General features: G+C 36.8%; 1 protein-coding gene across 1 annotated transcript in view; it reads right to left on the bottom strand.

Moving 5' to 3' along the window:
* Nucleotides 1-11239: 11239 nt before the first annotated feature.
* Nucleotides 11240-13515, bottom strand: part of ctnnd2a (catenin (cadherin-associated protein), delta 2a) — a 396135-nt gene continuing 393859 nt past the window's right edge. The window contains exon 26 of the mRNA XM_067434320.1: nt 11240-13060. Within this exon, the coding sequence (XP_067290421.1) occupies nt 12800-13060 (261 nt within the window). The 3' untranslated portion in view covers nt 11240-12799. The remainder of the gene's footprint in view (nt 13061-13515) is intronic.

The following is a 13515-nucleotide window of genomic DNA, read 5'->3' as shown; positions in this document are numbered from 1 at the left end:
CAATCAAAGATGGCTGTAAAAATAAATGTGTTGTTTATACTTTTGATCTTTAATCATTCTGAATAAAATCGAACCTCTCTTTGAAGTAAACACATTGAAAGTGGGGGTAGGCCTAAATCACATTATGAAATAAATGCTTTTCTCCAAAACAAGTTGGCCATAAATTTTGGCACACTTTTAGTTTTATACATTCTTTTGCAACATCCTTTTGCCTAAGTCTTCGATAATGCCTGATGAGTTTGGAAAACACCTGACAAGAGATCAGAGACCCAGCATCTGTCCAGATCCTTCAGATTTCCAGCTCTATGTTGGTGCTTCTTCTCTTCAGTTCACCTCACGCATTTTCTACAGGGGACTGGGGCAGCGGGCAGAAGCTTCTTTTTGTGCTCAGTGACACATTGTTGTGTTGATTTTGATGTTTGTTTTGGATTTGTTTACCTAATGGAAGATTCAACCGCTCTCCATTATAATATTTCAGAGGCTGTCAGGTTTTGGTTCTTTATCCGTTGGTATGCTAGAATCCACATTACAATGTATCTGAACAAGATGTCCAGGAAAAAATAGGCCCACAACATTAAAGATCCAGCTGTATATTTAACAATGGGCAAGGGTTAACTTTTATCTCTGTTTTCACCAAACCCATCTGGTGGGTTTCCTTAGTTCCAAAAAGCTCTTTTTTCCCATCTGACAGCAGAAAAAGGTTCTTTTTGAAGTTCCAATCATGTCTGACAACTGAATGCGCTGCAATTTGGTTTTGGATAAACGAGGAGGATTTTGTTTTTTGAATTTTTTGTTAAACCCTCCAAAACAACATGCAGTGATGTAGTTTTTTTTTTTTTTTTTTTTTTTTTTTTTTGGCTCTCTGACCCTTTATCTCAACCAATCTCTGCAACTATCCAGCTGTAATCCTTGGGGAGTCTTTCTCCTCCTCACAGCGCAGACATGTCCTCTTCCAGGCACATTCGTAACATCTTTAATTGTTTGGAACTTCTTCATTTTTGCCCTGCTGGTGGAAATGGGGATTGTCAATGCTTTAGCTATTTTATCACTTTTGTGTTTCCTCATATTTATATTCATGTGAAACAAAAAGTCATAGCTGGACAATTTCATATTCCTAGCCCCCCGCCCAGCATAAAATTCACAGCATGTGCAACTGTGGAGTTTTGTGGATGAATTTACATTGAGGTGAATCATGACCACTAGAGGGGAGACAAATGCTTTAATAAATAACAGGAGTCTTCATTTTGAAACAAGCAATTCAGTTGCATGGACGGGCACTTTTTACTGGTAAAATAAACTGGTCAATATATTGTAGAGTTTATTGTGATGGAGAAGAATTTTGCATTTACAGTATCAACTGTTATAGATGAGTCTGTCCATAGTTGCTAGGTAAAGTATCTCATAAATGAAATACATTCTCACGGACCACAAAAGGCAACGTGGGGAGTGATCTGCGTTTAATCAGCAGTTGTTGTATAGTGAAAGGCAATGAAACAGTTATGAACTATGGCTTAGGGACATACAAGAGTTTCTGATCTGAGCCTGATAGAGGCAATAAGTTATCATAATACATCACTGACAGGTTGAGCTGTATTGTGCTGGAAAAAAATGTGCCAATGATGTCTTATTTTGTCAATAATTACTGTGACGCTCACAGAGTGGATGTTGTGTGGACGTATCATGGGATATTGATGGGAGCTTTATGTAACCTTTAGCTTGCATGCTCTAATAACCGTCTCGTTCTGATTAATATCAAAGACCTTTAGAGATTGTGTTCCTCTGACTGTGACAACCTGAAATGTCTCATTTCACCACCTCCTCATTTTCACATACTTTCAGAACAATTAAGCACACATACCACTCCCCCCAATTCTCATCACTATTGCATATGATAATGTACCGCTCTAAGTGGGATTCGAACTCTGGTCCGCCAGCATGAGAGTTGGGTGCTCTAACATGGAGGCTAAAGGGAGTCACTTAAAGCATCTCTTGAGATCAGAGGAGTGAGGTTTACTCACACAGCAACTACAAGCTGGCCTCCGTTATACCTCCATCTACTTATACCTAAATCTACTAAAATGTTTAAGTATTAAAAAACGTTCAAATTTCACATTAAAAATAAAATGACCGGCAAAAATATGTTATATTAGTGCAGGGCAATTGATTTATCATGATTAATCTCATCCAAAATAAAAGTTTGTGTATATGTTTGGTACTTTGTATAATTATATATATATATATCATTGTCATGTTCAAGAAGCCAATTTGAAATGATTTGAGCTTTGTGACATGGTGCATTATCCTGCTGGAAGTAGCCAACAGAGGATGGGTACATGGTGGTCATAAAGGGATGGACATGGTCAGAAACAATGCTCAGATAGGCCGTGGCATTTAAACGATGCCCAATTGGCACTAAGGGGCCTAAAGTGTGCCAAAAAAACATCCCCACACCATTACACCCCCACCACCAGGCTGCACAGTGGTAACAAGGCATGATGGATCCATGTTCTCATTCTGTTTATGCCAAATTCTGACTCTACCATCTGAATGTCTCAACAGAAATCGAGACTCATCAGACCAGGCAACATTTTTGCAGTCTTCAACTGTCCAATTTTGGTGATTTCGTAAAAATTGTAGCCTCTTTTTCCTATTTGTAGTGGAGATGAGTGGTAACCGGTGGGGTCTTCAATGCATTGAAGCAACTGACCTGTGATTGGTTGATTAGATAATTACATTATATATATATATATATATATATATATATATATATATATATATATATATATATATATATATATATATATATATATATATATATATATATATACACACACACACACACACACACACACATACACACACACAAATATATTTAAGCAAAATGTGTTATTTATATATAAAATATTAATATTTAGAAAAGATACATTATATAAATATATACACAGTAAATACAATATTTCTTAAATATATACATGAAGGAGTATGTATTTATATATACATGCTTATTATACGCAGTTTATACATATGTATTATGTAAACACAAACTTTTATTTTGGATGCTATTAATCACGCATACATACACATAGAATTGGTAGCATTATGTACATTTTTAGGGGGTGACCCAGGCACTTCCTCTAACTGAAAAGACACTATTGGTCATTTTGGAAAGAAATAACTCTGATGTAATCAGGTCTGGCATAAAGGTGTAGTGTCTGACATTCACAGATGCCTATTACGCTAACAACACTGTTCAGTCCGAAATGAATCCTGACAAAAATTCATTTTCCCTTCATGAATAATTTCATCTGCAGTGGAACAATGATCCTTTTGTTTAACTTTTGTCTTCACAGAAATTGATTTTGTGCCAAATCTGCATTTTGGGGTTATAATTCATGGATGTGTCAACAGCACGAAAGAGAGATGGGTTTCGAGTTCTTGCCATATTGCCCTGGCGTAAAAACGAATCACATTGTTAAACTGAAGACCTATTTTCATGCCACATTAGATTATAATCCCACAGTGTGAGGCGGCACACTGAAAATGAAACTTTGGTACATATTGAACACTTAATCACTGCAATGGTTCAGGGGAAATAGAGCTATTCTGCACACCCTCTGAATAATTTTTTAATTTTACAACTTCACAGTGCCGAGGGGATGAGACAGCGAGCGTCTGACTCTGAGTCTTGCATTGAAATATTTCAACCTGTGAGTCAGTAACATTTACAGGCTATAACTGAGACAAGTACTCAACAACTGCCAACATTCATAGACTATATATCCCAGAATTCAAGCCTTCAAAAAATGTTAATCTAACTTGACGTTATCGAGTCTATTGCTTGTAAGCCTAGACTCACAAATCCAATTATGGTATTGTGTAAATGGTCTAGTATAAGATAATGAGACTTTTGTTTTATGATATGCAAGACTAAAACAAACCCAACAAACAAAAAAATTCATATTTTGTTACCAATATTTCTTCTATTACACACTACTGTATCTTTCAAAAGTTCAGTAATTCAGTAAGCTATGTTTTTTCTTTTTTCTATCCAGCAAGGATGAAAAAGAGACAGTAAAGACATAATTACCGTTCAATTGCACTTTATTCATCCAACTATCCTGAAAAAAGTCAGTTTCCCCCCAAATATTAAGCAGAACAAATGTTTTCAACATTGACAATAATAATAATAATAATAATAATAAATGTTTCTTGAGCAGCAATTCACTATATATAGTGGTGCAGGTATGATGTCACTTTGTAGTTCAACTGGCAGTTAGCATCGAAATGGTTCCCTCGAGAAAATTCTAATTTTCCCATAGGCTTTTGGATTATTGCTAAAAAAAAAAGCTCTATGAGCAACAAAATTTTATGATACTTGCATGTTTTGTCCATCAAAATAGTTTTCACAAATAAACACATTTTATGAATTTTTAAGCCAAAAGGCACGCTAAAGGTAATCCATTAACGAACACGGTCCGCGACTTAAATGTCACATCACTAAAACATTTCCCCAGAAAGTTTCAGTTAGAATAGTTTATAAGAGCGCAATTATAAGCATAATGAGGCTGTAAATGTGGACTGAGTTGACCTATTCAGCGTGATGACGTTTAATCTCCCCGACTGCCTCTGTAGTCCCATTTAGCCACTTGTTAGCAAACGCCTCTTTCAAGACTCGTAAAAGCTTAAAAAAATCATGAGTGGGCTACTGAGGTATTATAAGTTGAAGAATAAAATGTAAACACGCCTGTTCACCACACACCTTATTTCAGCCATTTAAACAAAATTCCATTAAAAACCCCCATGACTTTGGGGCGATAGAACTGGAAGAGCTAAAATGCTAACTCGTTTCTGTGTTTTGGCCTACAGTCAATTCATACCTTTACCACTCTATTAGAAGGGTTTCTGAAGGATCATGTGACACTTGATGCTGAAAATTCAGCTTTGTATCACACGAATATATTATATATTAAAATATATGGATCAATATTTTCAATTGCTTATATTTTCAATTAAATAAAAGCAGCTTTCAAAACACTAAAAAATCTTAATGTCCCCAAACTTTTAAACTGTAATGATATTTAATGATCAATGAATTGAAATGAGTTTTCCTCTGACCTTCCCAGTTAATTCATTACTTGCTTATATTGACTCCTTTTATTAGTGATCGGCCAAGCAGATTTCAAGGTGTATGTCCAAAAAATTGATTTCAACAAGGACACTTACTAGTGTACAAATGTCTCCAATAAGACCCTCAGCAGACAGGCTGATGCTATCACAATGGCTTGAGGGCAAGTTTTACTCCAGGCACTATATCTAGCTGATGCAATATTATGGAACAGAGAAAAACTAGAAAAATATGTGGCTTTTTCATGACTTTAACAATTCCCTTTCATTTTCATGACCATCAGGACCCTTATTGGTGTGCCACACATCAAAATGTCCCTCCTGCTCTCTTCTGTGCTGGATGGTGGAACGCTGTCCCTGAAAGGAGAGAAGTAATGACAACACTCACACTGACAGGAAATGAGGAGAGCTCTTCTCAAAAGGCTACATTTAAGGTGCCTGTTACTTAAACCCCATAATGCCTCACCAGGCATGAGCCGCCACATCCTCCTTGACTAAGAAGAGAATCCATCCAGTGTGCTTATTTATTTTGTTTCCTGCTACAGGTAATAACAGTGACAGGCCCTCTCTTCACGTCAGCGTGCCCATGTGCGATTGTTCGCTGGCCTAAATCGGCGCAAGAGAGCCCTGTTGTACATCATGCAAAGCCTGCTGGGGATGTAATGCTCTGAAACTCTGCTCTCCGCTGAGCTATGGATTATGGGAAGGATTCAAAGCCGGCATCTCTTGCTTCTGTTTTCCTGTTTCCTAGGGAACGCTCCATAGTCTCTTTCATCACAGTGATAGAGCATTCGGATGGCTGTGGATCTGACAATACCGCACCCGCCTGGAAGTGGAGGAGAAGCGGATCAATAAAAGGAACTGTGTATGAGCCTACTTGGTCAGTCTCCAAATGTTTAAAAGACATTCTATTATGAATATATAAAAATACTTAACGCAAAACCTCATTAACAAGGACCTTCTTGATTTTGTTTGAATTCGACTTGAATAGGGATTCATGCTTTATATTGTTGCAGTCCCTCTCTTCCCATTCTGTCTGTAACACTTTTCTGTCAGAAGTCTTGCTTCTGTCTCCTTCCAAAAAGCACAATGTACCGGTACTTTGATTGGTCAGCTGGACCAGTGTGTTGTGGTTGGTCACTTTGAGAGTTTTTCGGAAACATCACACATTATAACATTGAGTTTCAACATACTACTAATGCAACTCAACCAGGCCCTTTTTTGCGTATGCCTTCGGGAGTGAATTATTTAAACAAAGAATATTGTGACGTGAAACACTGAAACACTTAACCTCCACGGGTTTCAATGGAAGAAGACTTCAAGGTGTTTTACTCATGATTTACTCACCCTCGGCCTCGAGTCTATGGAGCTAGAAATATGACAAAATGATCTGAATTTGAATTGTATAAATCTGAATTATTGACAAGTGTAATCTAACAAAACTGAATATTATGTTGCATTTTACATCGTTCTGAATTTGAATTTTTTTAAATGTTGAATATAGAGCATTAGAAATTGAACACATCTGAAATGTTTTTATGTCGAAATTGTTTAGACATGTATTTTCAAACAGCAGATATTTTGTTCTGAATTAATCGACCTGAAATATTCAGTTTTTGAAAATACAGATTCAAGATTTCAGATTAAGAAGAAATTCAGATCATCAAATGCAATATTCTAAAATTCAGATCATCAAATTCAATATTCTAAAATTCAGATCATCAAATTCAATATTCTAAAATTCAGATCATCAAATTCAATGTTCTAAAATTCAGATCATCAAATTCAATATTCTAAAATTCAGATCGCAGAAATTCAGATCTTACAGAAAGTAGGCCAGAGGTCATCAGGGAAGAGTAAAGGATGTCAGAAAAATCCAACGGAGCACCATCTGATCATTTCATTTCCTATTTGTAATGGAATAAAGAGAAAAGATCAAACAACCCCTTTATACTTTTTGTTTATTTTAGATTAATGCACAGAAAAAGAGATTTCGGCTAGATTTCTCATTTTTCGTGTGATCGGGTTGGGTTTACCGCACAATTAAATAAGGTTGGGTACTGATTAATATTTTATATATCAGATAAACATTTTTTTTTGTGAAACACATTAAGTTGCACAGAAAAGTTGCCTGATCTAGGACCTGCCCAGTACAGTTTAAGAAGCGGTAGTCTTCTACTGCTATAAGACTACTATTTTGTTGAACAGACCTGGGCTGAATCTGAAATCGTCCCCTATACCCTCAAATACATACCTGCAAACAAGTTTCAAAATCCGGCCTATCAGGTAGAGTACAGAGTAAATTTTATGTACTGTACAGTGTATTGGGGGGATTTTTGGTGGTATACATATATTGATTTTGAAATAATATTCTCATCAGTGTTCTATCAGCTTTTACATAGGCCTAATTAAATCTGCATATTTGTGATATTTACCCCAGGGCGTTATGTCATTTTATAAAGGCCATTTTTTAAATCTTATTAAATGTATGCATTTCATGTTCAATTCTTACATTTGATTAATAAATGCAGTTATATTAGTAAGACACTAGGGCTTTTACCAATCAAATTAATTAATTTAAACTGCAAAAATAAAACAGCAATGAATAATGTTATGAGATTGATGTTCTAAATGTTTGAATATACAAATAAAAAAATGCAATGATACTTTTAAACATGAAACTAAACCGCCAATAGGTGGCAGCAAGTGATCGTCTTAATGAGTGAGTCATTGAGTCGTTCATTCAAATGATTCATTCAAAACGCTGATTCATTCAGTTCAAAACACCGCGCTGAGTGTTGTTCCTTTGGAACTATATTCGTCAGTGAAATCATAGTTGAAATAGAACAAAATAAGTTTTTTGAGTCTAAAATGTAAGTACCTAATAATGAATTATGCCACACAATTCACGATTGCAATGTATTTGAAATCGTTTAGATTGCTGCTCACTTGTTTTGATTTCTCCACGAATGTCTCACAAAGAGACAGGCAGCGCCAGCCTCAACGCGACTTTTTTTTACCAGAGATACACTCCATTATCAGTCGCTGTTTACATTGAATATAATAATAAATAAATTATTATCTGGTTATTTTAATGTTTTATTTGTCCTGTCGGGAAAGTAAAACCCTCTTTGATTTGTCCCAGACAAAGATAATGTGGAGCCCTTACAGTCAGCCCTGTGTGTTCATTCATGATTTCTCTCGTGCTGTAAAGCGGAGGTGATTGGTTCATGTTGTGAGCTCTGCCTTTTGCTTGAACTGAGGGCTACAGTGATCTGTGAATGTCAAGTCCATAGACTGTTAAAAATAGGTCACGCATCATTAGAGCATTTCCCATTATTATTGTTAACAACTTCACCCCCCACCCCCAAAAGAAAACTTTCTGACTTTTCAGGATTTTTCTGACATCCTTTACTCTTCCCTGATGACCTCTGGCCTATTTCTGTAAGATCTGAATTTCTGCGATCTGAATTTTAGAACATTGAATTTGATGATCTGAATTTTAGAATATTGAATTTGATGATCTGAATTTTAGAATATTGAATTTGATGATCTGAATTTTAGAACATTGAATTTGATGATCTGAATTTTAGAATATTGAATTTGATGATCTGAATTTTAGAATATTGAATTTGATGATCTGAATTTTAGAATATTGAATTTGATGATCTGAATTTCTTCTTCATCTGAAATCTTGAATCTGTATTTTCAAAAACTGAATATTTCAGGTCGATTAATTCAGAACAAAATATCTGCTGTTGGAAAATACATGTCTAAACAATTTCGACATAAAAACATTTCAGATGTGTTCAATTTCAAAGGTTTTATATTCAACATTTTTTAAAAATTCAAATTCAGGACTATGTAAAATGCAACATAATATTCAATTTTTTTAGATTACACTTGTCAATAATTCAGATTTATACAATTCAAATTCAGATCATTTAGTCATATTTCTAGCTCCATACGAGTCATCCTTTGTGTATATGACCTTCTTCTTTCAGACAAATAAAATATTTAAAAAGTCCTGGCTAATCCAAGCTTTTTAATAACAGTAGATGTAGCTCTGTTTTTGAAGTCCATTTCGTCCAATCGTATTACGTATTCAACTTATGGGAAAAGTGTTGAAAGTGCCTCTGCAGTTCAAAAGGCCGTACGTATCTTGAATTGCGAGAAGGCACTTTCAACTCTTTTTTCCATGGAAGGCGATCGGCTGGAGCTTTACGGTTTAAATATGGACATTTTTCTCACATAAACGCATCGATTCGCTTCAGAAGAGCCCCCAGAGCCGTGTGGAGCATGTTATTTGACGGACAGATGCATTTTTTATGGACTTCAAAAACAGAGCAACAACTACTGCCAAAGCTTGGATTAGCCCGACTTTGTAAATAAGACTCTGATTTTATTCATTTAAAAGAAGAATGTTATACATTATATACACTTATGAATTGAGGGTGAAAAAATCATGGGCTATTTATTTCAACATTTATGGTAAAAAACAATCTTTTCAGCTTAAAGCAATAAAGGCTTAAAGCAGTTAGGAACTGTTTTTCTTCGCAGAAGCTTTGAGTAAGACCTAATAAAATATTTAAACACAAGACAATATTTTGTGTCTAATTTACTTGAGACAAGTAACTGTTAGCCGTGTAATAAGCGGGATAATGTACACCCAGCCGGTTGTTATCGCAGAATAAACCCCTTCAGAGTGATGCAAGGCCTGATCATTCTGTCTGGGTTTATTCTGCAAAAAAAACAAATGGTTGGGCATACATTATTCCTTACATACTATTACTAAATACTGAGAAGAAAATGAAGAAAATGAGGTGCAGCTCTACACCTGGTTGTGCAGCATTATCTTGTAGCAGTTGGTGAGACACGATTCAAATCAACTCATAATTCATAGGTTTTTTAATTAACTCAAAAGCAACCGTTGCCAATTCAGAAGGATTCACTTTGAATCTCATTGAAACAAAATATGCACTGTCCCAAATGGAAACACTTCTGGTCTTTCTAAGGGTCCACATTTTTGTGACGTAATGGCACTTTGACTGATGGGTAGAAGTCTGCTGTGGAGTTTGCACCAGTAAGCACGTAACGACCACAAAGGGGGTGCTTGCAAGTGTAACCCCTCCTGTTCGAACCGCCCGCTCCAAGCGGGACTCAAGCACGGGTCCACCAGCATGAGAGTTGGACGTTCTAACAAGGAGGCTAAAGTCTGCAACCCCTAGCGTCAGTCGCTACAGCATCTCTTGAGATCAGAGGAGTGAGGTTTACTCGCACAGCAACTACTAGCTGGACTCTTATACTCACCCCCTGACCCTCACTCAATCCGGGTCACGGCACCAATTTAACCCCTCCGGTTCATAAGCGGGGCTCGAACCTGGGTCTGCCAGCATGATAGTCGGACACTTTAACAAAGAAGGCTAAAGGCCGCAACCCCTAGCGTATCTCTCACGGGAGCTATTAACTGGTCTCCATTACATGAGCACCCTTGTGAAAAAACAAATGTGACGCCACAATCTCATAGACGCAATGGACAGACGGAAGCCATTGCAAGTCCACAAGACCAAAAGTGCATCTGAAGTGTGCCATTTGGGACAAGGCCTTAGATTCGAATGAAGGATTTTAGAAGTATGCGGAGGCACAGAGCACACCTACCTGTTATGTAATCGCAACTTTTTCCGGAAAGTTTGCTTTGTCAAGCTCTTCCGGACTCCAGAAACGAACTCCAAACAAACTTTGTTTTGGTTTTATTTTGTGCAAAATTACATCACACCAGTTTGTTCTTCAATTTTTCTTGAGGTATTAGGGGTGTCATGCTAGAGAAATACCCCGAACAATGTCTCTAGTAATTTGTAATTTTGTTTTACAAATCCTGATGGGGAGGAGAGCCGCCCACACATTGGTTAAATCCTAAATGTGTACACACAATAATGTAAATGTTCTTTATTTCTAGATTAATTTTAGTTAAGATCAATGAAAAAAAGCAATGTAGCGAAACTTACCCCATAGCACCATGACCATTACCCATTGGTAATACTGGTGTAACCGCGTATACAGTATACATTTGGTGTGAATATCATGACAAGTCTAGAGGACATAAGAACACAGCTCCAAATCGCAAAGAGTAATTTATTGTCCTGACATCAGAACATTATCCAAATCCAGCGTGATTATTTATGTAGCTTGGTAACAACACAACTGGGACCAGGTCAACATTTCAAGTTTCATTTTCTCTTTTCTCTGTTGGAATCAGAACATGAAGGTAAACAACAGAACGTTTTTTTCTTTTTTTTTTGTACAAGTCTTTTCGGGTTTGCTGCTTTCAGTGACACTGACATCTGCACATAAAAATTATATAGATCTATATTTATATTCATATTTATATATTTATCATTCTCTATTAACATCTCAGTGTAGCAGTTCATCATCTCTTGTCAAGTCAAACAGTAGAAGCAACCTGTCGGAAACAAAGCCTCTCATATCAAACACTGATCGACGTACAGCACACACTCAACTAACATTGAAAGACAGGTTTTTTTTGTACATCTTTGGAGGGAATTAAGCTTGCAAAGTTAAGTTTTGCCCTCCTGGTAGTATTCCAGTGTTTTCTAGACGTCGCTTAATTCCAGTAAAACACACTTATGAACAAAAAAACGCATGTACAAATCGAAGAAATAATTAACTGAAAAACCTAAAAAAATGTCTCCAGCGCTGATCGAAGAGATTTTAAAATTTGGCACAGTCATTTAGCACAGAAAACTGAGATCAAGGACAGTTTTCCTGCCAATGTGGATGATAAATAGCCGCATTTATTTTTATTCCACACTGAGTCATCACGAAAGAAAAAAGTGAAATTAAAAAAAGAATCTATGTCAAAAATCTACATCTATTTTTGTAGGCAGTGAGAAAGCACTTTATCGACGAGGAGAGGAGAATGGAATGATGCTCCGGTCTTCATCTGCTTTTGTTTTTAGTTGCCACAGACATAATCACATTTTCAGAATCGACGATACTGGCATATACATCCTGCTCTTCGAATGAAATTTTGGGAAGGGGACATTGAAGGTTAATACATCTCTCCGAGGACTTTTTTTTTTTTTTGTCTTTTTCTTTGTACTGTAAAACAAATACCTAAAGCCACAGGAAGAACCGAGTGGTCTGTGTAATTTACACAATGCACTTGTGTAATGCATCTTTTTAATTTACACTAAATACTTTACATCAAATTAAAAAATATCAAATAAAAATAGAGGGGGGAAATGTGACAAAAAAAAGCTTTTAATCCACCGTGACGTGAAAAGAAAGTTTGAAAAAGGTGAAAAGCTGTTCCCGTAGCTCGTTTTACAAACTTCATATTCTTGTGCTTACATACCTCGCCTTCCTCGACTATATTTCTTTTTTTCCTCTACACTTTTCAAATACCTTTTAATACAAACCCACTTTCTACACCAAAGGTTAAGCTTTCTCTTCTCTTTAAAGCACATGCTCCTCTCTCATCTCTCGTGCATTCTTTCTCTCTGTCAAGGCCTTCTTTTCTCTCTCGCTTTCTTTTTCCCCCCTGCTCATATTCACTATGGAACCAGCTTAGATGGAAAAAAAAATTCTCTGAAAAATGTTTTGTGACATGCATGCACATGCATTTTCCCGGGCCTCTCTAGGTGTCCTACGAGTCCTAAACCCAAGAGTCAGGGGACGCGGGGTAGTGACTCGTTTCGTAGTTGAGTTCGCTATAGGGCCGGGCGGCGGAGTAGAAGTCCACGTAATTCCCGGTGGACTTGAGTCCCAGGTGCATATTCAGATCGGTGGCGGGAGGGGGGCGATGGACCTGATCCTCAAAAAATGGCTCCTCAAAGTTCCTAGTGGAGTTTTGATAGATGGGGTAGGCTTCGTAGTCCTTGTGCGGGGACTCTTGTGGGGCGACAGGCACTGGGACCTGGGAAGAAAGAAGTATTTGTGAGTGAAGTTGATCAGTAGAGCCGCCCAGGGTCTCGCATCTTATATTTGGGAGGAAAAGGCAGTTGTCGTGCCTCCAAATACATTGAGTAGGAGTAGGAGCTGATGTGCTTAAAGGGGTAGTTCACCCAAAAAATTACCCCATGATTTACTCACCCTCAAGCCATCCTAGGTGCATAAGACATTCTTCTTTCAGACGAATACAATCAGTTATATTTAAAAAGTTTACGTTTTATATATATATAAAAAAACATTATAATGGCAGTGAATGGCAGCCCAAAATTTGAAGCCCCAAAAGTGCATCCATCCACTATAAAAGTACTCCACATGGCTCTGGGGGGGTTAATAAATGTCTTTTGAATGCAATTGATGGGTTTGTGTAAGAAAAATATCCATATTTAGAACTCCATAAAGTAAAATATCTAGCTTCCGGTG

Source organism: Pseudorasbora parva, chromosome 24 (assembly GCF_024679245.1).
Source record: "Pseudorasbora parva isolate DD20220531a chromosome 24, ASM2467924v1, whole genome shotgun sequence".
In the NCBI taxonomy this organism is placed as follows: Eukaryota; Metazoa; Chordata; class Actinopteri; order Cypriniformes; family Gobionidae; genus Pseudorasbora; species Pseudorasbora parva.
This window is presented reverse-complemented; position numbering and strand designations above follow the sequence as displayed.